Source organism: Lonchura striata, chromosome 21 (genome assembly GCF_050655825.1).
Source record: "Lonchura striata isolate lonStrDom1 chromosome 21, ASM5065582v1, whole genome shotgun sequence".
NCBI lineage: Eukaryota > Metazoa > Chordata > Aves > Passeriformes > Estrildidae > Lonchura > Lonchura striata.
The window spans coordinates 2957660-2983861 of record NC_140723.1 but is presented as its reverse complement, the minus strand read 5'-3'; the positions used below and the strand labels follow the sequence as shown (position 1 = coordinate 2983861).

At 43.6% G+C, this 26202-nt stretch overlaps 1 protein-coding gene across 5 annotated transcripts in view; it reads right to left on the bottom strand.

Moving 5' to 3' along the window:
* Positions 1-26202, bottom strand: part of PLCH2 (phospholipase C eta 2) — a 78553-nt gene that overhangs the window by 30400 nt on the left and 21951 nt on the right. Inside the window, exon 1 of one of the 5 annotated variants that reach the window (XM_021529875.3) lies at positions 14881-25189. The exons of the other annotated variants lie outside the window; for them this stretch is intronic. Within the exon in view, the coding sequence (XP_021385550.3) occupies positions 14881-14923 (43 nt within the window). The 5' untranslated portion in view covers positions 14924-25189. Of the gene's footprint in view, positions 1-14880; positions 25190-26202 lie in introns of those variants that run through there. 5 annotated transcript variants of the gene reach the window in all.

Below are 26202 nucleotides of genomic sequence, written 5' to 3'. Positions count from 1 at the left end.
AGTCACTGATCCTATAGATTTGCTTAGCAAGAACCTCACAAACTTTTCATCTCCCAAATCCCCCAAACCCACATTTTCCTAGCAGGAGACCTCTCATCTGTGTTGTACTTTGCCTCTGGGCCTCAAGACCTGTTCCATTCCTGTGGGTTTGGCAGAATCCCAGACAGTGCAGCCTTAAAAGCCACAAGTGTTGGGAGAAGCTCCCTCCAAGGGTCTGCTCTGCCTCTGCAGGGATCCTGCCCTTTCCTGGGGAGCTGCTGCCAAACCAGGGCTCTGGCACTGGAAGCCCCTGGGAGCCAGGTTGGGGCCTTCTGAAATCCAGCTGCTGCAAGGACTAAGCTCAACAACTTCAATCCAACTGTGAGCGGCTGGCTCTGTCCCAGGAATAAATGCAGACTCACATTTTATGCCAAGTCTCCCATTTATTTCCCCTGATGACAGAGCAGAGCCTGTGACCTGATTTTCCTCTGACTTTCTGCCTGATCTGTTTAAGTAAAATTAAAACTATTACTGTGTTCAACATTCTTTTTTTTTTTTTCAGCCCTAGAGATGAGAAGTGAAAATTACTACTGAGATTCTGGATTGCAGAATGAAAATTAATACATGAACTACACATTCTAGTTCAGAAATAAATGCAAGGAAATTCTGAGGTCAGCTTTCTTTTATCAATCTTCTGCCATCAAGATTAAAGATGAAACAGTGTCCAAATGAAAACACTGATTCCATGTGTTCCAAAATGCATCAACACCAACACAACTCCTTGGGGTGATTTAAGTCCACCTCTCAGGCAAATGCAAAAGCAAGGTAGGTAAAAAGAAATGGGAAAAAGCTTTGATGTCCCTGTGCTTTAGAGCTCATGTTCAGATAAAGTCAATTAATTCACACTGGAAAAGGTTCAGCAAAATAGATTCATTTGAAAGCAGAACGCTGTGGTACAAGAAAATTTTAATTTGAAGGCACAATTCTGTAGAGTTCATTGTCCATGTTAATAAAATATTCATGGAGAGAAGGTGTGGAATTGAGAGCAAGATAATCCCTCGTGTAACATTTTACTTCTTAAAGCTGGACCCTTGTCTTCAGTCAGAGATGTCTTTAGAGAAAATCAATATTCAGCAGGTATCACCATAAAGGCAAGTGCTGTGCCAGAAACATCCACTGCAACATTAAAACCAAACTCAGCCCAACCCTCTCCCAGACACTCAATTTTTTCAATATCTGCTTTCATTCTGATTCAGAAGAAGATAAATATTTCTCAGATTTACTGAAATAATAATTACAGGAAGCTTGAAGTTATTTTCATTTCACAAGGCTTATGGGGTTTTTGAAAAAAAAAAAATCAGCCAAAATAGCTAATAAAAGAATTTCTCTGAACACTAAATCAGCACACACTTCAAATCACATTGAATTTCCAACTTCTTCATTGGGAATTATAGCAGTAATAATATTATTGAAAGAAATCAGAAGAGTAGAAATGGAAAAAGTATCAAAGATCACACCTGTTACAAAGCAGAACACAATGAAGAAGTACCAAAATAAAACCACACTTTCTGCAACACACATTTACTTTGCTTTTGCATGAAGCAGGAACATGTTCCCTGCTGTTAACATTTTAATAAGCATCCTTGGATCGCTTTTTCAATGCTGCTGTTTATTTTGTTGCAGGATTTCTCACCCAAAGCCACCCTGAGCACCTCACAGCTGCCTGCTGCAGTTCCAGCTCATCTGGACTGAGCTCCAGTGATCCATGAGCATCCCAAATATTTCAGTGTTGCCATCTTTCTGGGGCTGGTGACACAGGGAAAGGAGGGCACAAGAAATCCCTCCCTTGCTGTGTGAGAGCAGCTTTTCTGGATCCTGGCAATGCAGTGGGAAGGAAAACTCCAAATGGAATGCAGACTGTTTGCTGGGGGCACCAGGCAAGGGCCAGGACATGGAGCAGGGACACCCCCACACCTCTCCCTGTGTGTGGCACTCCCACACACACCCTCCCTCGTGGGACTGAAAGTTTAGAGCACTACAGAGACTGGAAGAAAAAGAAAAAAAAAAAGGAAAAAAAAAAAAAAGGAAAAAAAAAAAAAAAGAAAAAAGAGATCCTAGTGGTGCTTATATCAAACAGAAAATGATATGTTTCTCCTGAAGTCTCTCACAGCATGTAAGTGAAAAGGGCACACTGCTGAGAAGTAGAACTGCTTCTCCTTGCCATTGTTCACATTTCTTCTTTAAGGATTCATTCCTATACTTCAGATAAAAATCCTCCAGTCTTGCAATGAATCAGGTTTTTGAAGAAATAGCTCTTAACTATCTTCAATTAAGGCTGAATTACAGCTTTTCTGTTTTTCACTTCATTAGTTTTTTTTTTTTCAGAATTCAGCTTATGTTCAGCTCTCTGCTGATCTAATGAGTTGCCTCAATTTGCATCTGAACAAAAAATTGTGGAGAGAAGATGGATCTCTGTATCCTGCAGCACAGAGCACTGTCGGAGCAGAGCAGAGCAGGGAATAGAAATATGGAACACCCAGTTCCACACTGGACTGATGCAGCAAAAAGACTCACAGTGATTTCTCATGCTTCTTAATAACATTTATATTTACTACACAAAGTAATAATAAATAGCAAAACTACACAAAGCATAAACCCTGCAATTTGTCCTGAAACAAGGCGGGGAAAGGAGACCAATACTGTGCCTATTGTTAGAAAGATGTTCTAGTGTCTGCAAATCAATTATTTATGGTTCAGTAGCATTATTGTCTTTTAGGAGTCTGATTTTGATATAAATATGTGAAGGTGTGGGTGTATTTTAGCATGTGGGGATGAAAAGAAGTCAGGAGATTGAGTCATTGAGTATTTTTGTACAGGGACCAGCTTTGTCAGAAGATTCCCAGCCCTGGGCTCAAGGCAGCCCCAGGTTGTGTTGCACTCTGCCCCAGGCAGGCTTAGGGACAGCGAGCAGGGAGCACCAAACTCCTCTGCTGAGTTCTGCCCATGAACAGATCCTGGAGGGATGAATCCTAATTGTGTGCCTCACAACAACCACCCTCCTAAACAACAGCAGGAGAGGAGAACAGATTCCAGCAGCTTTTTTCTCTCCAGGGCCTCCAGAAGATGTTTGTGAGCCCAGAGAAACCCCCCAGCACACGTGCACCAGAAGGGCAAGAAATATCCCCTTAAAATATCACCAAACCAAAACAGCTTTCCCACACACAAACAGAGGACTCCCACACTTGTCACACATTCAGCACTGCCAATCCATTGAAGACATAATGACTGCCCCATTTTTTTAGTCTCACTGGAAATGGTTTCACAGCTATAAGTGGCTCATCAATATGTAAACCAAAGAGCTGACTGGCTCCAACTATTCCTGCCAGGAATTTCACTTTCTTTCTAGACAGGAGGGATAAAATCTTTTTTAAAATCAATATATCAGTATAATTATATAAAATATGCAATATATCCAAGTACATAATATATCCAGCTCAGTGTGTTGGGAATTCTGTCCAGCTGAACAGTCCAGAAGATATTTTGCCAGTCCTGCCTATGAACTGGCTGTGGTGTTCCTGGCCCAGGTACACCAGCCTCAGCCACATCACTACATTGGATCTAGTTAAACACCAGATCACATCCAAACTAATTAAACTTCCTTTGTTTCATTTTGCATCCCTCCAGCCCAATGAACATGTCCTTCTCACCTTTTAAACCAACCATCTTCTTCCTAGCTCAGCTTTCTCCCCCTTGTTGCCTCTCAGTGGCTCAAGCTTCACTGAAGTCCAGGACTTCTACTGTTCTGCTCATTGGCCAAAAAAATCTGGAAGTGTCTTTGGAAAAGAACATTTCTCTATAATTCTGCCAGCAATGGTTGGGACAGTGTTTACTGTGTACAAGAGATGATGGAAGACTGGTCCTTAAAGCACTTAATAAATGAGATGTTAATGGGAGAAGAGATGTTCTTAATCCTGTGGAAATTAGGGGCTTGATTTGAGGTCAGGCTGTCAGTTCTCCACCCCTCCATCAGCCACCAGCATCCAGGGAAATACAGAAGCAGAGTAGGATGGTGTTTCTCCTCTCCTCTGCAAAAATTCCCAGTAGTTGCTAAGCTATCTATGTGTCCAACTTTCTTGCTAAAAAAAGTCTTTGATCAATGAAGCTGACAGACAAACAGGACAAAAAGTGCTCCAAGGAATGGGTGGTTCTGGTCAGGCTGCAGATTTCCTCACTGGCCATGCAGAAGTGGCTCAAGAAGATTGCTATTAAAGTGTTTTTACTAGAACATCTGTTTTCTCTGGCCATGTCTAATTAGGTTTGCTGGGTTTATTAGCTATTTAAACGAAAGGCTGCTGTGAGCACCCAAAGGGGATCTTCTCACAAAGCCAGTGAAGCTTGAGTTTTGTGTATCTGTATTCAGAAAAGCCTCTAGACAGTCCAGTGACCTGGTGTGGATGAAGACAGCAGAGATAATTCCAAATACTCCTTTTTAAATCTCTAAACTACAAATAAAATTAAAGAGTTAAGGTGTGTACAATACTGGCAGATAGCAAAACTGTCGTGCTGTGGGTAAGGAGAAGGAGACAGAGTCTATGCAACAGAATATTTAAAAGGCTCAGCAAGTGTCAAAATGTATAACTTTGCTCTAACTTGTCCTGAAAAACATAAATCAATAATGAAATTATAAGTGGGGGCTTGCTGAAGACAAAAAGAACTGCACTACCAACCAAGCAGCATCAGACCAGGGCTGCCTCACCTTCCTTCTTTTCTGCTCCCCACGCTGCTGCTACACAAAGGTGCCACTAACTAAGATTTCAACATGAAAGATTTAAAGGTGTCACCACTTCACTGGATGCAGGGATTCAGCACCTTACCAAAGTGGCCGATTTTCCATCTCGGAGAAGCGACGATGCTGCCACCAACCCAGAAAAAGTCTTCAGCCAGACGGGCCACTGAGAACTTATTTTGAAGCAAGGGAGATTTTGAGATATCCATATCTGATCTGGACTGGAAACAAGCAATGATGGCCTTAGGAGGTATCAAATATCTGTAGTACACATTCTCCATGTAACAGAATAAAAATATTATCAGAAAAATAGAAAACAGCCATTAATTTCCAAAATCCATTGGCATTTTTCAGGTTGTTTCAGAACAGTTTCTCAGCTAATTTAAGCCTCATTCACAGTCCAGATTTAGAACATCAAAATCCCAAAAGAATAATTTTTATTGTGATGTACCTGTGACTACTTTGGAGGATTGGGTGGGCTTCAGTTCAAGCTTTTAAAGAAGACACATGATGGAGCATGAGGCAATCTGGCATGTAGATGAAACCATTTCTGGACAGCAAGGCCTCCCGATGATATTCTTTTCCTCCTGCTGATTTTCTTTTTCCTTTGGTACTTTCCCAACTGCTTGGCACCATCAAGACATTACAGCAATTTATAGTTGTTGGCTCCTCCACCACTTCCTCCTCCTGACAGCGATTCCCACAGGGAGAAAACCCTTCCCTTTCTTTGGTTACAAACAGATTTGCAGGTCTCACTCTTTCGGGGGCTCTACCTGCTCTTCAAAACCAACCAACAACATCCCCTGCAGTAAATAATGCACAGTTAACAGCACAATCCATTCCCCTCTCTGCCCTCCTGAGCCACCCTTGCCTTTCACTGTAGATCTGCCCACATGCATAAGCTCTTCAGTCTCTTTCCAGGGCTGGAAAAAAAGAGAATAATCACATTTTCTTCTCATACAGCTCTTCAAAATATCATTGTGATGGTCTTCTTCTCTTCTCCAAAGGTTCTCCTCACTATTTTAATGGGCATTTCTGATAAAAGAAAGAATATTTCTCTCTAGGCAGCAAAAACTAGATACGATGGAAACACAGCAACACATGTTTGCTTCAAATCCTAAATCCATCGTAGGCACTAATCCTAAAGCCGTGCTCCTGCCCTATCCAGTCAAGGGATTTAGGTGACACGTGAAAAAAAAAAAAAAAGGTTTCAAATAATTCTTCTTCTGCCTCTCTTCTTCATCATCTTCTCCTCTTCCTTCTTCTCCTTCTTCCCCAGTATCTGTCCATCTCACACTGTATTTAGGGGTGTCTTTGCAAGCTGACATAGCCATAGAAGATCTTGCTTAGGGCAAACCAAGCAGTTCCTGTGCCCAGAGCTGCTGTAACAGAACCAAGAGCACTGAGGGGGCTCCAGGACTGACAGATAAAAGCAGGTGAGGATTAATTTTTAAAAAGCACTAAGTCACTACTTCGTCCCATTTGAAATGCACCCATTGAACTCCAAACACAGAAATGTGTCACTTAGGTTATGACAACCACTTAAGCTACACTAAGTTTTAAGTACAATAGACAATCTCTCTTGCCATCTGTGATCTGTACAAGGAGCCTCATATGCTTCTACCCTGATGAGCTAAACACAAATTGCCCATTTAAAAACACATTCATTAAGTGCTTCCTACTCTTCCTTTCACAGTTTGAAAAAAGCTTTGGAGTAGTTAATTCTGGAGATGATTCACTCTCAATTACAAGTTGTTTATTTCACCACCAATGCCCAGAGTTCTTATACTGGGCTTGACTCAGAATTTAACCACAGATTAATTCCAAACTAGAACCAAACTGGGTCTCCACCACAGGAAGCAGTGATGCTATGAACACTCTTGCCACTGTTTATTCAAACATTTCAACCACAGCCTTCCACCCTCCTAAGGCATCTTTCAAGAGCAATTTAGTGAGATGACTGCAAACTGTCATCAGGGAAAGAACAACTTCTCCTGCAAAATGCTCAGAAGGATATATGCATCCTGCAGAAAACTCTGCCCTGAAGGGAAGAACAAAGGAAACTTTGTTCTAAAGATCCTAATCCTTTCTTCACGTGAAGCCTGGGCCAGGATGAGAGCTGGGGCCTGTGAGTTTCATTGCCTTCTCTATCACCTCTGAATTCCTCAAATAAACCCTCAGACATCTTTGTATAATGTCCGTGCTTTAGAAATACCACCCTCAATGGTGAGAATGTCACTGCTGTACCTCACAGGGAAGGAGACAGAACTAAACTCTGAGGCTCTCAATTACAAGGAGCCAGAGTTAAGGCAAACTTCTGCATAAACCAAAAGCATTGCAGCTGTTTAGCTCCTTTTCCCCCCTCTTGCAGTACTAAACAGGTTTCCTTGCAGTTTTCCACACTGTACATGCAACAGAATCAGTGGCTGGCACAGTGGCTAAAGGTACTCCTTTCAAAATTCAAATATCAATTCTGCCAGGACATCCTAGAGTCTGCATTCACCATTTATGTGTTATCAACCTGGGGACAAGGAGAAAAGAGGAGAAAAGTGAAATGTAATTCCCATTGCAGCATTGCTCAAGATATTGGTTTCATGGTTCATAATTAGAATTCTGCAAATGCAGGGCTTCAAATGTGGATTTGATTTTATTTGAGTAGAGAGAAATGCCAATGATTTATAGCACTGGAAAAGAACTATTACAATATTCAAGTTAAAGATAGATTTTTAATCCTAAGAGTATACAGAGAAGGTTTAATTTAAATTATTTCAGTTCACTATCCATACACCCCTTCAGGCCTCCTAAGAAAATCCTCATGGAAAAAGAGTAAAATTAAAATATTTTAGAAGGCTCCTCCATTTATTATGCTGGATACTGGATAACAGCATGGAAGAGCAACAGGGAATAACAAAGGGTTAAATTGGACACAATCCCTCTCCCAACTCTTAAGCACACTGAGCTGAGGACTTAGGATCTAAGCCTACTGAAATGGGTTTCTATTCTTGCCTCTCTTGACATCCTCAGAGCAATCTTGCTCACCTGACCCAACAGGGAGATTAAAGACTTCTTTCCACAGCACTTCAGGAACTTATTATTGTCTGAGTGTAACAAAGGATTTTCATGCCACGAAATAGATTTTAAAACCAACATTGTCTGAGTCTCCAGGCTGGCTTGTGGCTTAGCTAAAAATGGAACTCAGAACACTTGAACAATGCTGGAATGTCAAAGTCTTGCAGAGGAAGAAAGTCACTTCGAGAGTGCCAGAGGAACCAGACTCCATCCCACAGAAAGAACATCTTGAGGAAGACACAGGAGCACAACACACATATGGTTTGGAAGATGGAGAAAAGGGAACAGGATGGAGATCCTCCTGAGACAAACGAGTTTGTCATTAATGCAATTCTTCAGGATGGAGGGATTCACTTGACTGCTGAGGGATGGAAAAAGTGTGAACAGTTATGTAACACATAGGGAACCAGCTGCAGCCCTCAAAGTACAAAAACCAAAACTAGAAATTTCAATATCCTGACTGCCAAAGACATTAAATGTTACAGAGCTGGCAGTGTATCTGACCTGCAAATCCACCAGGATTAGACCTGTGACTTCCCAGCCATGCACTCCCTTTACCTTTGCATGAACACACTACAGACCCAGTTACCAGATTAACAAACTGACCTCGTCACAAGAGGCTGATTCTAAAACACTGAGCTGCTCCCATTTCCCACTTCCCACCCATGGAAATCTTGCTTCTAATGCTGTAGAATCACAAGAAAATTATTGGCATCCAACAACACAATCATAAAATACAAAGAGGAAACAGAAGATATCAGTGCCTTCTGGCATACTTCTCTCTCTCATTTACTTTTACCCTCCCTGTTGCACTTTCACCAGTCAAAAAAACCTGAAAAAAAAACCTGCAGAAACTCCATTTCCAGATACATCTTAGCTACCCCAGCCCAAGGTCTTCATAGGAGTTAGCCATCCTGTTACCACCTTCTGAACCACTAAATGCAAAGATGATTCTGAAATACCAAAAGCAAAAACATCCCTTTAAAGTGCACGACACTAAATACAAGTCAGGAATACTCTCAGCTGCAGTAAAGGTTCAAAACCCCCACATACATGGGCACAAACACAAGCAGCAGGAGATGACTGGACTTGAAGAACCCAAGGTGAATGATGCTCATTTACTACTTTTAAACAAGTGATTTATGTTTCTTCCCTTTCCCCCAGAAATGCTGCTTCCAAGAGGGCAAAAGCAGCATGAACTGGGCAGGCAGAGCAGCCAGCTCAGCTGCAGTTTCTCTTCTCTCTGCTGGAGACTTTTGCCTTTGTGTTTCCAATGCGCTCTGCTTTTTCACAGCTCTGTCTGTATACAACAGCTGCCCATTGTTTTTAGTGTGGGCTCTTCCCAAGAAGAGGGATTTGAGGAGCAGATGCTGATGGGAAAAAGACATTCGCGGTTACATTTTCTATTTTTGCCTTTCAACTAAAAACTTCTGTATTAGCTCTCTCAAGAACTGGCTAAATCAATCACTTTCAGATGGTTTTGGCTCAGAAAGTCCAGAGCACCTGCTCTGGGGCCACAACCTTATCCCAGCTGTGCATAAGCTGCCTTTTCCCTAATTCCAGCCCAGCCCCACCGTGCCGACCTCTGCCATGGGCACAGGCAGAGCCTGCCCGACCATCTGGACAGCACCTCTAAGCACAGTAATCCCCCCTCGAGATTAACACTGCACATCTTGCCTGCTTCGAGTGGAATTCAGGTTATTCCGTGGCCTCTGTGTCTCACCCACCAGGCCTCCACGTGTAACATTTGTGCACTGGCTCAGAGCATATTCAGCAAGTTATTTAGCTTGTCTGAAATCCACCTGGTTTCAGTATCCATGCCCTGGCAAGGCACTGATTCCTCTGGGAGAGGCTGTAACGTCACATTTTCCTGGTGCTCCTTTCCATACTGGAATTCACAGTGGGCAAGCCCTGGGATAGCTGCTTTAGGCAACCACAACCATGAACATTCCCAGGGCTTCCCAAAACTGTTTAGAAAGTCCCATTATTAAAATGAACCAATTGTGAAATCCCTTAAATTATTTCATTCAGTTGAAGGAGTGTTTGTGGAATGGGGACCCATTAGCAACAACAGCACTAATTTAATGACAATTACTCTGCCTCCTGCCATGATGTTTAGTTCTCTTGAGCTCATCTGGGAAAAAATGATGCAATTATTTTAATTAAGTGACAACAGGCTTTATGATTTGAGCTGTTGAAGTCTTTTCCTTGCAAAGCTGTTATAAACAAATTTTATCAGTTATAGAAAAATGTCAGCATAAAATTAAGATTTTAAGACAATAAATGGTGCTCTAAGGTCACCTTGTCTCCAACCACCAACTCGTACAAGAAAATGTCCCTACACACTTAATCGAAGTAAGGTCATAAACCCTTTACATTTAAAGGTCTTTCAGTGCTTGACCATCTGTTCAGGGCCATGGGGCATAAACACAGAGAGGGAGATTAAGGGAGGTTGGGATGAAAGCCATCCATCAATATGATTACTCCTTCTAGGAAAACCCCTCTAAGAACCCAAGAATCCAAAGCAAAATGGGCACAGGAATGCAAGACAGGTTGAAAGACATTCAGAAAAGACACCTGATACTGAAATGCATCACCACAAAGTGATTTTAACTCACAAATTTTACTTCTGTATTTGGGATAATTTTTTATGTATTCTATCTCTATAAATTCAGAATTCTGCTAGACCTTCCTTTTGTGCCATTTACATTTTGAAATATGTGACAGACTCCCTATTTCTTCAAATATAGACCAGTTTCATAAAAAATGGGGGAAAAAAGGATCTGTGATGGCTCTAGGAATAACTCAGTCTCTCTGTCTTCATTCAGTGCTTTTCTTGGCTTCTGTGATATCTGAGAGACAGCCTTATGAGGCTGTTCTTTAAATTTTCCTTAACTTATCAAAAACTTACCACTCAACAGAACCCAGCATCTGCAAACCTCAGAAAGCAATGGCAGGTCTTTCTGGAAGCTTGAGAGTTGACCCTAATTGTGGTTTCCTTCGAGCAGGAACCACCTGCTGCAATCCCTGAGGGGAAGATCACCAGCAGCAAGCAGCACGGAGGGTGCAGGGTGCTGAGCTGGAGCTCACAGCAAGCTCAGGAGCTGCAGTCTCCCAGCTGATTGCCCAATTTAATTTGGTCCTGGATTCAGTGGGGCTCAGGTAAACGTACAGGAGGTAAAGTAATTGCTCCTGAGCTCTTACAGGAAATGTTTCCATCCTTTGCGATGGCCTCCAATGTCCACCTCGGTTCGAAACAAAGCATCCTGACAGATTCATTTCTCCCCAGGGCTTTGAGCCAGAAGATAAGCAGGCATTTGAAGGCTGATGAAAGTGTCAGCTCACTGGCTGAGCTGGAAAAATGGGCTTTCAGGAAAATATTTTACAGACAGCCACATTTAACAGTGGTTCTGGACTTTGTTCAGCACTAGCAGGTCCACATTCACTCCATGTCAGATCACATCATGCCAGAAAATTTAGCTGCTGCCACATAATGTCTTTAGATATGCACAGGCTAATATTGATTATCCTGCAGAGGCCAATATTGATGATCTCTCTGTAATTCCCTGAAGTGGGAAAGCTTTCCCATTTAGCTGGACTCAATTCACATTCCCCACACAAATGATTGTCAGGGACAGAAGGGATATGAATCAGCAATCTGCACGTATGGTACTAGTTAATTTGAAGTTGTGCATTTAGCATTAATGTGACATTTTCTTTGCAATGTTTCTCTATTTTTTTAAAATCAAGTTGAAGATGAGGCATCTGGAAACCGTCTCTACTTGAGGGTTAGACCAGGAGAAACAACATCTTCAGCAAAAGGCAAAATCAGGAACAATGAGGCTGGAGAACCAGAGAACACCTGAGTATTGATCTTCCCCAGTGAGAGACATTGTGCAAATGCTGTTCCTGGGAGTCTGTAGCAGTTTGGAGGCTGAAATTCTGCAGCCACATCTCATGAGGTGTTCCACTAGAAGATGTTTGCCAGCTGCCACATTTTCAAAAGATTTTCCCAGACAGGATGCTTCTCTCAGGACATGGCCCATTCTTCTCCCAATAGCACTGACAGTATCAGTTGTTTCTTTGCTGATAGCTGAACTCTTCAGAACTACTGGGAACAAGGAATATTTTGGATCATCATCAATGACTCCTCAGCCTCTAGTCAGCCAGAATCCCTTAAAAAAGGAGAGTGGCAAGTCACTGGAACACCAAAGCCTTGAGAGCCTGGATGTTGGTGCCTCTCACTTGAGTGTTTGAACAGACCATCATATGAAGGCTTCTGGAGGTTTCCATACATTGGGGAATTACTGGCTTCAGTTGCACCATGACTGGTTTTATATCTAAGTGGAAGGAGAATCCCATTTCCTTTTAATTCTACAGATGCAAGAAGTGGAACCCTTTAAAATAAACCTTCATGCACCCCCCTGCCCATGGCTTCAGCCCATGGAAGCCCTGCCCACAGAAGTTCTGCTCTTTTCAGTTACCCCATTTGTTTTCCAGGTGTTTCCACTCCCTGGCTTAGAAGGACACCATCTGGCAGAAACACTGAGCTGGTTTAATCACAGATTCAATTGCAGCCTTAGAAGTTTCCTACTGCAAGCAAGGAATAAACCTGAGTAACTGCCACCTGGATGATCTCCAGGGAGATCCTCAGGTGAGAGCCCCTCTCTCTCATTCCTATTTTCAGAAGTTGGAAGCTGAACCCAGTAGGAAGAAGCCAAAAGGACTTTGGGTGACTCCATCACACCTTCCCTGAAGATCTTTTTTAAAAGTACAAATGCACACTGGTGCATTTTCAGAGAACAATAACTGGATCAGGAATATGTCCTGTCATGACATTTTCCAAACCAAACGATTCTGGTTTTCAGTCCTGAAACATTTCTGTTAGAAAATGCAATAATTAAAAGTGTGTTAAGGCTCTCCACTGCCAGAGAGCAGGGTGAGATGGGATAGTGGGAAGGAATTCTTCTCTGTGAAAGTGGTGGGGCCCTGGCACAGGTGCCCAGAGCAGCTGTGGCTGCCCCTGGATCCCTGGAAATTCCAAGGCCAGGCTGGATGGGGCTGGGAGCAACCTGGGAGAGTGGAAGGTGTCCCTGCCCATGGCAGGGGGATGAAACAAGACAATATTTTAGGTCCCTTCCAACACAAACCATTCTAAGATTCCATGATAAATGTACCACTTCAGCCAACTCAATCCAAAACTTGAGGATTTACGTATTCTGAAGACTCAAGAAAGCCACCTGCTTTCCTTGGAACAAAAAAAGTTCTTGCATATAGGAAATAGTTTCTCCCTATTTAGAACATTGTTCAGTTAAAGCTTCCATGCTCCCAAATCTCCAGCCTCTACACCAGCAATATGGTACAGGTAAATAAATTCTTATGCCAAGTATTAAAATCTGCCTTTTTTGCTATTTAAATATTTACAATGCCCAAATGCATCTCATCATCTCTGTTTCATTGTTAACAAATCCCCAAGGAAATTGGTTAACATTTGTCTGTTGTTGTGATGCACACGGAGATTCTCTCATTATTTACCTGAATTGTTTGCATACTTCTCAGAGTCTTTAAATCTGTTGCAGCCTAGAAGCATTCTTAGATTTTATATTAATTTAATCAATAAATAAAACAGTTTCCAAAATGGTCATAAAACTATGGACAAAACAATGGCAATTTCTATGTACAATAGAAGCTTTCCTTGTGTGATGTTCTATGGTCACACTCTTCTTTTTTAAATTACAGTTCTGCTCTAGAATGGGATCCTTTAAAGTCAATTTTATGTAATTCTCACATCCACATCCTTCTTCAGTTACTGGAGCAGTATTTGCTGCAGTGATGAGTGACTGCACAGGTACAGCCACACCTGAGTTACCTGTTGTCCTTTTCTCAGTGAATGGCATTGCTGGAGCTTATTTTTGGAATTTTAATAACAAAGACACGGCAAAGCCAAACCAGAGCTCACAGGTACAAGGTTTGGTTCCGACACCCAAACATCAAGTTAGAGCCAAGCATTTTTCCACTTTGGCAAAGTTTTCATCTAGAAATGATTTTTAGAAAAGAAAAGAGAACTTTAAGGAGTGCTTCCTTCAAAAGGGATTGAGGAACAGGCACTAAGCATTAATTAGTTGAGTGAGGGATATTGCTCTGCCTTCCCAAAAGACACCAAGGTGTGAGACCAGTGTCCAGAGCAGCTTTTTTGAGCACACAGAACCCAAGACATCCTTCTTTACTTGTTGCATAACTCCTGTAAAACCACAAGCCTAACAGGCATAAAATACAGAATGCGTACAGGCAGCCAGGCACTGGAGTCAATTAATTTACATCACAGGGAAGGGTTTCTCTCTCCAGGCTTCTCCTGAGTAAATCAATGAGGAAATAAAGCTTTTAAAAATAAAAACTGGGCTTTTGAAAATTGGTCTTGAGTTTCATAGATTCCTTCAGCAGCCATCAGTACAGGAGGGATGAGCTCCAAGTTCAGCATGCAGGACACTGCAGCACAGTTTTCCCAGCTCGAAGCACTTCCCTGACTTCACCCCTGGTTTAATCCCACCAGGGAAAACTTCAACCCCAACTGATTCTGTGCACTCTTCTTGTTGGATGGGTGTAAAGAAATTACATCTAAGGAGTAGCAAATCACCTGTTTTAAAAAATTAAAACAATACAGCTGACTCACAATAGTACTGGAGTCTCTTTTCTCTCTTCTAATGTGGGTAGCAGAAGGTCTCAGGTTAAAAATAGAAAGCCTTTCTTATGGTGACAGCAGCTAGTTAAGCAAGCAGAAAAGGAACATGAACATACCTGGTGCACTCCTTCGTTGCACACTTTATGCAGGAGGAAACAGCCATTAGAGATACATTTATTATTTAAGCTTTAGTGATAGTAGGAGGCAAAGGTACAGAAAAAGCTCCCTTAAGAACCTGCTGTATTTGTTTAAAGCATTTAAGTTTCAATAACAGAAAAGAAGTGTCCAAGGAAGCTCTGTAAACTACACTTTACAGTAAAACTCATTTCCCTCTGAAAGGTGGTTAAAAAAACATTTATCCCCTTACCTTTTTCTGGACTGAGGCATTTAATTGTGCTTGCATCATCCATATTCCAGTGAGAGATTCAAGTAAAAACACCAGAGGAAGCAGCAAAGACCATATGCACATCCCTGATCTTTCAAAAGACTCTTGTAAAGAATGAGGAAAAGAGCATTGCCCGTGGTTTCACTGCAGCATCCGAGGGCTCCTAGGGATGCCTGCTGCCTGTGCTCTGAGCAGGCTCAGCCTTTATTCCCTGTGCAGGGGTGCATCAGGAGCTGCTGGCAGGTAGAAGCCAGCGCAGGAGCTCAATGAATGTTCCCAGCCTTTCCCTGCGACTCAAGTGTTCAGCCACCTGGGATAACTGCTCCTTAACTCTTTGCCTCCCTGCTCCCAGGCAGGACGTGGGGATGGCTTTTGCTTTACTCCTTTGGAAAAGAGCTGAAGGAAAAACTTGTGGATGTCAGCAAAGAAGCACAGAGGATAATTCACTTTTTATTCCTCTGGGATGTGTTGCAGTAGGCAGCAAACGTCAGTGAGGTGCTACTTCAAGTAAGAAGGGAAAAAAAGAAACAACCTCTTTTTTATGTTAATGCCTCCCCGGTGTCCATTCAGCATCCTACACATTGTTATGGGATCCTCCCAGACTTGCTTAAGTTTAGAAAGCAAGTCTACAGCTACTGATAAAAATAGGCAAGCTGTTCTTTTTGGATTTCTTTCTAATTCATTTTCTTGGCAAAGATGATACATTTCCCACCTTTTTAACTGACAAGGAAATATTAATGCAGAATTAATAGGATATGGTTAGGAAACAATGCACATTATTGTAGTCTGTGTCCCAAAGCACAATGCAGGAGAAGACAGACACAGACCTTTAAGTTCTGTCTAAATCCTGGAGAAGAACTTCAGCATCTTGGTATGAGGGTGCTGCCTAAAAATTCCAACCAGGAATAGTTCCTGCCCCTCCTACATGCCACTGAAATACACTGGATAAAACAATTTGTTCCTTTGAGGACTTGAAATCTAATTAAGCAGGACTGATAAAAGACTGGGAAAAGTTAGTCTCCCTTCTAGGAAAGGAATCTGCTGCTGGGGGACAGGGTAGGCAGGATCACAGGATCCTGCCAACAGCCAGGGCACACCTGCCTGCAGGCAGTGCCCTCACCCAGGTCCATGGGGCAGTGCTGCTCTGATCCTCTCCCCTCTGACTGCAGGAACTGCAGCCAGTCTGTCTGTGCTGTTTGATGTTCCCTCTCACCTTGTACCTCCTCATCCTGACCCACTTCAGCACGAGGTGTGCTGTGGAATGCTCACAGAGTCACTGTCTCCCATCCCACTCAGGCTTTCCACACTGGGAATGTTGACTCTTGTTCATGTTCCCAGCTGCTGCAGCTGGATTCTCCTGCTGTTTCCATCCTCTATCATCTTTGCTTTTTAGATTTGAGTCGCTATTGTAGAAAGATCAAGATCTTTGCAAGATCTGACACAACCCTCTGCAGTTTTCATTTAGGCATGAATCCCGTGGTCATTGCCATCTAAGGAAATGCTCCAGGATTTGGCTCAGGTTTACTTTCAATAAAACATTATCCTATTTGCTTAGTGGCTTTCAGCACTAGCTCTGTCCTCATCTCCTGAGCAACCCATCCAGAAGCACTTGAGGAGCACTTACTGCAGGAGTCTCTGGGGCCTCATGTATTTACACCACGTTACATTTGGGTAATTCCTCTTGCAGCCACTGTGCTTTAACAGAGGCTTATCAGGGCAAAAACTGCAGAGAATGTGCGAGGTCTATCCTAAAAGTAACTCTCATTTCAGTTCTTATTTCCTGTTGGCAAGTGCAGGTTATCAACAAATCTCCTCTCATATCAGAAGGGAGAAGATGGGCAAGTGCTGAGGCCCAGAAAGTGCCTGTCAGACAGCTTCTCTGGGGAATCCCAGGGCAGGAAATCTTCACACTGCAGGGCAGGCTCAATTACTGCTGGGAACAAACCTCCCATTCAACACTACCTATTCCTCAAAACCTGATCAAGAGACAGAGTAAATTTAAAGATAACAGCTAAGGATGATCAACTAATTCACTAATTACCCCATCAAATTGAGCAAAGTGTGTTGCTTCACCAGGCTATGCTTTCTTTAGAAGAAAAATATACTCCCATCTGAGACCATTAGAGATTCAGTATCATACCTAATTACTATATGATATCAATTTCATAAAATGAAATGTTTTGTTTCTCTGGGACTTTTTTGCTGTGCAGTTAGAACAGGGTCACAGAACAAACGTCAGAGAAACATTTGAATGCCTTCACAACACATGCAAATTTTTTGAAATAAAGAGAACACAGACTGTGCTATCATTGAGACCAAAGCATTTTACATTAAAAGATTCTCTTATTCTAAGTAATGTCTAGCCTAAACCAGGAAATTTCTCTGTGCAAAGACAATCTGCTGACTCTTGAAATTAGTGATGAACTTTTATCTGGATTTGAGGATTCTGATTCACACCAGAAGTTCACGTGTCACTGGGAAAGGTCACCAGCACTCCAGTTTGGAGAGCACAGTGCTGGCATGGAGCAAGCCTACCCCGTTGTCAGTTCCATATTACACAAAGCATAGCATGCCCTAATTCCTTCATCCTCCATTCCCAGCTCTCCAGCTCTACCAAACAGAGCAGAAGAGTGACTTGTGGTGTGGTGCTGTCACATCACAAAGGTTTAAAGTCCTAAGAAGGGACTAAAAGGGGCCAGGACTTTTCTCAATTCCTACTTTCCCAGATATGCAGAGGAGGCTCAGAGTGCTGCCACTGAGCAGCTGACCTGGTCCGAGGAGCTGAGCCATGACCTGACAAAGATCTGCCCTTTGTGTGTGGCTGCAGTGTCCACACAGGATCCTGAGCTATCCCAGACCTCTGCCAGGGCCACAGCCCCATCCTGGCTGCCTGGAAAGGAACAGAGCACTTCCAGAGAAACAGCACAAAGCACCCAAGCTGATAGCACAGCTACATTATAATTTGACTACACATTCACCTACACATACATCCTTCATCCCAAGGCTCCAGCTGCCACATTTTATCACATTCTAAGACTATTTCCTGACAGAAATAACAGAGATCTTGTTGCCCAGCACAGGGGAGGAGTGTTAGCACTGCTGGGGACTGAATGAACCAGCTGGGAAATGCAACACCACCATGTCACACCACGGTTAAGTGGAGAATGGAACATCCACAACATCAGGGACGTTCTAAATAACTTCTGAAAGTCAAACACTGAGCCCTCCTTGAAAGCCATCAAACTCCATCCAGAGAGCTCCATCTCTCACAATCCGTGGCATCACTTCAAGACCTTCTATAAATCAACTTCAACACATGTGGGTGTCTGTTCTTAAGTTTTTGTTCCCATAGTTACCAATGTACTTTACCACAGAAGAGAACAGCAGGTGGCAAGACATAGAACAAAATCACCATTCTTTTAACATATGAAGAGTTGGGAAGTTTCAAATTAAGGTTTTATTGCAAAATGTTTACAGACAGTAGCCAAGATGAACACTATTGAATTAGAAAACTCTAAAATCCTTCCATACATTTAATCCTGAGTCAACAAAAAATTCAGCATCCAGTAGGATGATCAGTTTCCAGCCCTGCATCAAATGATGTCATGGGATTGCACAATCTATTGCAGCAATAGTTTTCTTTTTGTAATCTGAAATTTTCCCTTAGGTCCCCTTGATACCTTCCCATGTATTTTCTGCAGAGAAAAGGTGAAGAGGCCCGGCACACTGTGTACAAGATAGATTTCTCTAAATAAAATTATCTTTGTAGGATAGAAACAGTAAAAACAACCACCAACAGTCTGTTTAACTAAAACAACAATTGACTTGAAGACTGCTATCAAAACTCTCACAGCTTGCAAGTAATAACTTCTCCATTACCAACACAAAAAGAGGGCAAAATGGCTGGCATTGAATGTGCTGTAAATACCAAGGAGATGCTTTGCATAAATAAGTTTTGTGACTCTTTCTATAATAAGACACTGTGGTACTGTGTGCTGTCCATTGTCTTCTGCTTCTCCTCGGGCAGAGGAGCAGAGGTAATGTCCTTCACATGCCCAGTGCTACAGGCTCACATCCTCTCACATGTGTCTGACAGTGGGACAGGAATCAAAACTTAACAGCTAAATTGTACCTGCTCCTGAAACCCTCTGCCACTGACCAGCTCGCCTCCCTGGGAGCTCACCAGTCTGTTTATAACAGAGATAATCACCATTCCTTTGGCTCTCAGAGATATCAACCATTCCTTTGGTGCTCCCTTTCATCCCCCTTCTCCTAAACCTCTACTGAGCACCAGAAAGAGAACACTGAGAAAGTTGTTTGAGCTAAGCTGGTTTAACCTGATTTTTTCACCCCACAGTTTCAGAATAAACAACATTTACAATCTTTATTATTTCAGTCTTAGATCTCTTTCTGATTTGGAGACTGGAAGAACTGAAGTGTTTTGGTGGCCTATTTTCTTATAGACCCATAAATCATCTTGGCTGTTTGAGGTTTTCAGGGAACACACATTCTTCCAAGAAAATCTGTGTTACATAAGATGGGAAGATGCTCATGTCTAGTAGAGAAAGGGGAAAGGCAGCAATGAAAGAAGGCAAAGCCGGTTCCAAACAGATCTTGGGGTCTTAGAAAGCCTTTAGAAGTAAAGCTCAGCTACCAGCCAGACTGAAGTTCTCAGCCACTCCCAGTCCTGAGTTCTCAACCACTTCACAAGAACAGTCCACAGCACCATAACCCAGGCCCCACACACACCGTGAGCCTCTCTGCAGCACTTCTGTTTCCTGCCGTGTTTTATAAACAAGTTTTCAGCGTGTTTTCAAACTTCTGACTAACAATCTGAAAATGAGGGAAAGATCATTGGCTGCACCACTTTGTTTAAGCAAAAACACTTCAGTAAGTAGTTTATACTATATATAGGTGATAAAATCTGGAGGTGCTGCAGTGACAGCTGCAGGCAGATGTATTTGCTGCTGGAATTCCTGCTACTTCTTTTCAGATCACTAAAAGGAAAATGTAAAAATCACTTGGCTTGCTGCTCCTCTTTGTCCCTCCAAGGTTTATAACCGAAAAGTCAAACTCTGTGTTATATCCTGCTGCACAATTGCTCTCATTGTGGTATCATTAAATATCTGACAAGCTGCAAGCAGCCCACGGGCAGGAGTGTGAGCTGCCTTGCAGAGGGGTATGTGTCTCTGGCTGCAGCCATAGCAGTTTCCCAACTGCAGGAATTCTGCACAGCCAGAGCTGTCAGGCAAACACCCACCTGCCCCTGGGAGCTGGACACCTTAGGGCAGGAGGTCTTCCAGGTGTCCTAGCAAGGAGTTGTGTTTGAGGTATGATCCTGGAGATCATTTCCCTTCCCTGTGACTGTAGTTCTTCCCTCACAATACTTTCCCTGTATTTTCTACTTCATTTTGTCAACTCCTCCAGTGAGGTGCTAAACCTCAGTTACTCCAGTGAGTCTGGTTATCCCAGATGCATCCAAGCAACAGAGGCACAGTTCACAAAGATCAATGTTCAATTACTTCAGATCCCTTTGTTTCTCCATGCAACCTTTTTTCTCCCCTTAAAAATAGAAATGCATTAATATTCTTGCTTGAGTGCAGCCCAGCACAGTTGCTTTATTCCATGTTTCTGCTGTTGGTAGTGGAGGGAGCCTGCTCACAGCTCCCTGCTCCTGGTCCTGTTACTGCTTGTGACATATTTCCACCCTGCAGCCCATTGTCTGCAAAGCTCTGCTGCCTCTGAGAATCCGGTGTCAGGACTGTGGGGGAGCTGTGGAAAAGGCACAAAACAACCACAACCACAAGAGAATCATGGCTGCCTGAACTATATGGATTGTCCCTATGAACTGATAATAACCTGCTTCAGCACAAATTACATCTTTGGTGTATGCTGGGGACAAGATATGAGATACCCAAGATGGGAATGGAGCCAAGAAATAAATTAATCATTTCATTTTTCAGCAGACAGCACTCTGACACATATGACAAAATCTCCTGAGCTAATTCTCTCCCAAAATCAAAACTTGCAATTCATTCAGTCACAACTGTGACATGGATTTCTGAGCACAGACACAGTTCTCAGGCAGTTGAGCCATGAAAAACACACGGTGGGGTGGAATCGATTACTAATTAGTAATAGAAGACACATATGCTTGCATCCATAGAAAACAGCTGTGCTGCACTCTGCTCCATTGTCCCAAATAAATTGGGAAAGATAAATGCATTGCTCTGTGAGGCACAAAGTAGATGAGGCATTCATGCTTTGTTAAACTTTCCAGGCACTTGAGGGTGTTTGAAATTATGATGCATGTTAAATTTAAGCAGATTTATTATCCACGTGTTCCGAATGCAATGAACACTTCACTGCCTCACATTTCCTACTTTAAAAATAGCAGATTTTCTAGACTGAACACACATGTGTGTCTTGTGTAGGTCTAACACAAAACTTCTAGTGATACAGATGCTCCGAAGCAGCAATTAATGCCTAATATTAAACATTTTCCCATCTATTTATGTACACACAGCTTCAAATGCCCACAAGAGCAGGTAAAGAGTAATAAAAAGACTTCCATAATAATAGTGGAGAAGTGCCAGATCTTTTTAAGCCAAAGGAATTTTGGGTGCTTTGCATCAGAATTTCTTAAATAAAAAAGTTTCATCAGGAAACACTCAGAACACTCCACCTGTTGCCAAAATGAGGACAAAACAAATTTGCACTCTAAGGCCTGATAATTAGGTGGTTGCAATCCTAGTACATTTGGGTTTGGATAAACATTGTCCAAATTTTGTTTGCCCACACAAGATTGAAGCAGAGGATGAAGACGCAGCAATACAAGACCAGTATAGAGTGTGGAAATTATCCTTCACTATCTGCACTAATTAGGACTCTGGGTACTCATTAAGAGGAACAAACTCACCTTTTTGCACAGTAAAAAGGTATCTCAAATCAGATCTTTTTGTAGTGTGATTTGTATTTTGTAATTAGAACAAACTCCCATAGCAGATCCGTGAGATTTCTGTGTCAGGTTTTCTATATGTAGAGAAATGAAGAATGAGATATCCAAGTTCTACATGAAATTTTCAGGCTTGTTCCTTTACTTCCCAGCACTCTCCTTATGCAATGCTTTAATTTAGACTATCCTGAGTACTGGTGCAGAATTAATCAGGTCAGCAAAGGGCCCTGCCAGCCACGATTACTGCACCTTTAAATACTTTTCACCATCAGTTCAGCTGTTACTCTTCTATTTTTAAATCGGTTTCAAACTCGAGACCCACGGGCAGGGGGCAAATCCTTCCCCAACAATGCCATGGACAAGAGGCCAACACCAACCTCAGCTCTTGAGGTTATTCCCCTTTTTCCTACAGCTTGTTTACTGGATTGTTAAGCATTCTGGCAGCAAATGGAAGGGGGTGGGGAAGAAGACGAGCTGCCACATTTCTAAAATTAGCATCTTCTGTCTCCGAGAAGCCTGTGGAGATTTAAAAAAATTAGGTTTCTCTGCAAGATGCAGAGAGATGTGGAATTTAAACTGCATTACACAGCTCAAATCCTGAGCTCTGTTTCATACCTGCAAGCTAGTTCACCTACCTTCCCTTTCATCCCCCTTCTCCCAGCTGTCAGTTAGAGGCTGTTACAAAATACCTAGTCCATTTTTTTGTAAAAAGAAATTGCATTCTTGTGCTCTGTCATCCCCAGGAGCCAGTCCATGGAGCCACAGACTCGTTCCCTGTTCCAGGTCACTCCTGCTGGGCTCTCACACAGCCTCTGGGGGGGCTGCAGCTCCTTGCTCACTGATTTTCTCCCCTCAGCTGGGTTTTTTTGGTGCCCAGGTACCTGAGGTAGTCCTCAGGTAATGCCCTGCTCAGGGAATATGTTGTGTCCTTCTCCAGTCTGGGATGTAAGCATTCCTTGCAGAGCCTGCTGCAGGAGCTGCTGTGCCACATGTTGTGTGTGGATAGAGCCAGGATTGCTCCAGTTCCAGAGCTCAGTTGTACAGACATGTTGGTTTTAACACACACACTGCCATGAGAACACCATCAAAAGTGACATTTTAATCTTTGCTGTTTATTAGTAAAACCCAACAGTAAAAGAACTGACTGTGCCTCAGTTCCTTCAATGCCATCATTGCCATTTGTTCTGCACAAAAATAGCAGAATATTATAACAGACCTGTGCTGAAAAATCCTGACTCGGAATACTGGGCTTTCACAGATGGGCTTCAAGTTGGAAATGGAAGAGACTCAAGAATAAAACTCAAGTTTCTTTCCAAGAACCACTGAGGGTGCCAAAGTCTTCCTTTGGATCACCTCGTGAAGGAACCAAAGACTCAGCCATGACACAAATGCAGAATTAAAACATATGGGACTGGAAGGGTTTGTTCCAAAAGTCCCTTTTCTTCTTTTAGCAATTATATTTATTCTACTCCTATTACAAGTCACAGTTCATGTCTTATGACAACAATATATATGCTTAGATTTATTTCAGGTGTTGGAAGCATCAGTGGGCAGTGTTGCAGCAGAGAACTGTGAAAAGATATGGGAAGGTTTTCTTTCAGGATTTCTACAAAGGAAAGTTCCCAAAATAATTCATCTATTTTGAATCAACATGTTTTGGTTCATCAAAATAGTTACTGGCTTAAAAAGCACATGTGATAGTATATAGTATATGTTATTTATATATCTATTATAGATTAGATGTACCTGATAGTATGTAGTATAGATTAGATATATATAAATTTAAATGAGATGAGATGGTTTAAAACAATGAAAAAATCAGCACATTTTGTTCTAAAACTGACAAAATAGGTTTATTTGAACCTCCAGTGAAATACTTTTACTTTTTTAATCTGACACGAGAAACAAATTTTAAAAAATTCTACAAAGAATTCCCCATTTGGTGACACTCCATAGAGCTTAAATTCATAAGTGATTTCATTCAGGTTGCTCAAGGCACCTCTAGTTAAGATGTTTAGTATAAAATTATTCTGGACCTAAGTCTTGCAGTTAAAAGATGAGCTTTCTTGACTGGAAACAGAAAAATCACATAAATCTGACCCAAAATGCAGGAGACCAAGTCAGAGGGTCCAGGTGACACAAGTTTAGGCCTTGTCACATCCCAGGGCCGTGCTACAAACAGCACAGAGGTGCTGCAGGTCCTGCCTTAGCACAGGAGCTTGCTGTAAGTCAATTCTCTACACATATCTCTGCCTGTTGCTGCTAAATTACAATTACAGTCACCCCTCTTAGCTATTTGCACTGATTAAATGAAAGCACAGAACTCAGTTTATCTGATTAGCCAGTCTGAGCAGCAAAAAATGAACCTGCAAGCAGCAGCTTCACTGTTCTTAGTGACACCCTGCACCCACTTTATGTTTGCTCTGCCCTCTCAGAGGGCAGCCACTGGAAATTTCCAGGATCAGAATTTTCCCTCAAAGCTGATCTTACTGCAGGTGCCCAAAGGCCCCAGTGCATTAAATCCTCCTGTCTGTCCTTAAGGGAAACCCCTGCCCCCACCAGAACAGGGAGCTCAGCCTGTCCTCACTGTCCATGGGCCATGGCTTGCTCATCCTTGTAATAAATTATGGATGCCCCCCCATACGCATCTGTTACTCAAATCACCAGTTAATAATGTATGAATAAATGAAGAGACTGCTCTGAGGGGAGAGAACTGTAGGGGACTAAACTTTGAATTCTCTGCTACAGCAGCAAGCATCAAAGCTGCACTGCCAGGCTTGACCTCAGCTGGGTTTTATTTTTTAAGAGGGTTAGAACTAGCACCTTATGAACATGAATGGCTGAACAGCAGGGGCCTGGCATGAAAGCTGGCCCAGAAACACGGGGAAAGAATGAAACACCAAATGAAAATCTTGCCAGAAGCACATGGGTATCAAAGGTCTTTGCTATCTTGTGTCAGTCTGAACTGGGAGTGAAGGTCACAAGCGAATTGATAATTATCACCAGAAATACCTTGTTAATTCTCACTAACAGAGTTCTCAGTCAGGGGAACCGATGCCATCTGAAAATACAAAGCCTGCAAATATGAAAAAAGGTGAAGAAGGGCTGCTGAAGAAGTTTCTAAGTTTATAGTAAGCTTGTGCGTCACATGCTCCAGAACTGCAACTGCTGGATCTCAAGTTGGAAACACGACCGTGTGCTTTAGGAGCCCCAGCTGCAAACAGCGCTCGCTGTGGCTCAGCAGAGGCGCTCGGGAGGGGACAGTCGCCTCCCCGGGGCCGCGGTTGTCGCTCGCTGCCGCCGGGACGCGCTGCGGGCGCACGGAGCGCGCTGAGCGGGGCGGGAGCGCTCCCGACCGGGGCGGCAGCGCTGCCATCAGCCCGAGCAGCACAGCCCCTGCCCTGAGAGCAGCACAGCCCCTGCTCTGAGAGCAGCACAGCCCCTGCCCTGAGAACAGCACAGCCCCTGCCCTGAGAGCAGCACAGCCCCTGCCCTGAGAGCAGCACAGCCCCTGCCCTGAGAGCAGCACAGCCCCTGCCCTGAGAACAGCACAGCCCCTGCCCTGAGAACAGCACAGCCCCTGCCCAGGGCACCAGGGCAAACTGAGAGCAGCACAGCCGCTGCCCTGAGAACAGCACAGCCCCTGCTCTGAGAGCAGCACAGCCCCTGCCCAGGGCCCGGGGAGACTGAAAACAGCACAGCCCCTGCCCAGGGCACCAGGGCAAACTGAGAGCAGCACAGCCCCTGCCCTGAGAGCAGCACAGCCCCTGCCGTGAGAGCAGCACGGCCCCTGCCCTGAGAACAGCACAGCCCCTGCCCAGGGCACCAGGGCAAACTGAGCAGCACAGCCCCTGCCCTGAGAGCAGCACAGCCCCTGCCCAGGGCACCAGGGCAAACTGAGAGCAGCACAGCCGCTGCCCAGGGCCCGGGGAGACTGAGAGCAGCGCAGCCCCTGCCCTGAGAACAGCACAGCCCCTGCTCTGAGAGCAGCACAGCCCCTGCCCTGAGAGCAGCACAGCCCCTGCCCTGAGAGCAGCACAGCCGCTGCCCTGGGCACGGGGGAGACTGAGAGCAGCACAGCCCCTGCCCAGGGCACCGGGGCAAACTGAGAACAGCACAGCCGCTGCCCTGAGAACAGCACAGCCCCTGCCCAGGGCACCGGGGCAAACTGAGCAGCATAGCCCCTGCTCTGAGAACAGCACAGCCGCTGCCCTGAGAGCAGCACAGCCCCTGCCCAGGGCACCGGGGCAAACTGAGAACAGCACAGCCGCTGCCCTGAGAGCAGCACAGCCCCTGCCCAGGGCACCGGGGCAAACTGAGAACAGCGCAGCCCCTGCCCTGAGAGCAGC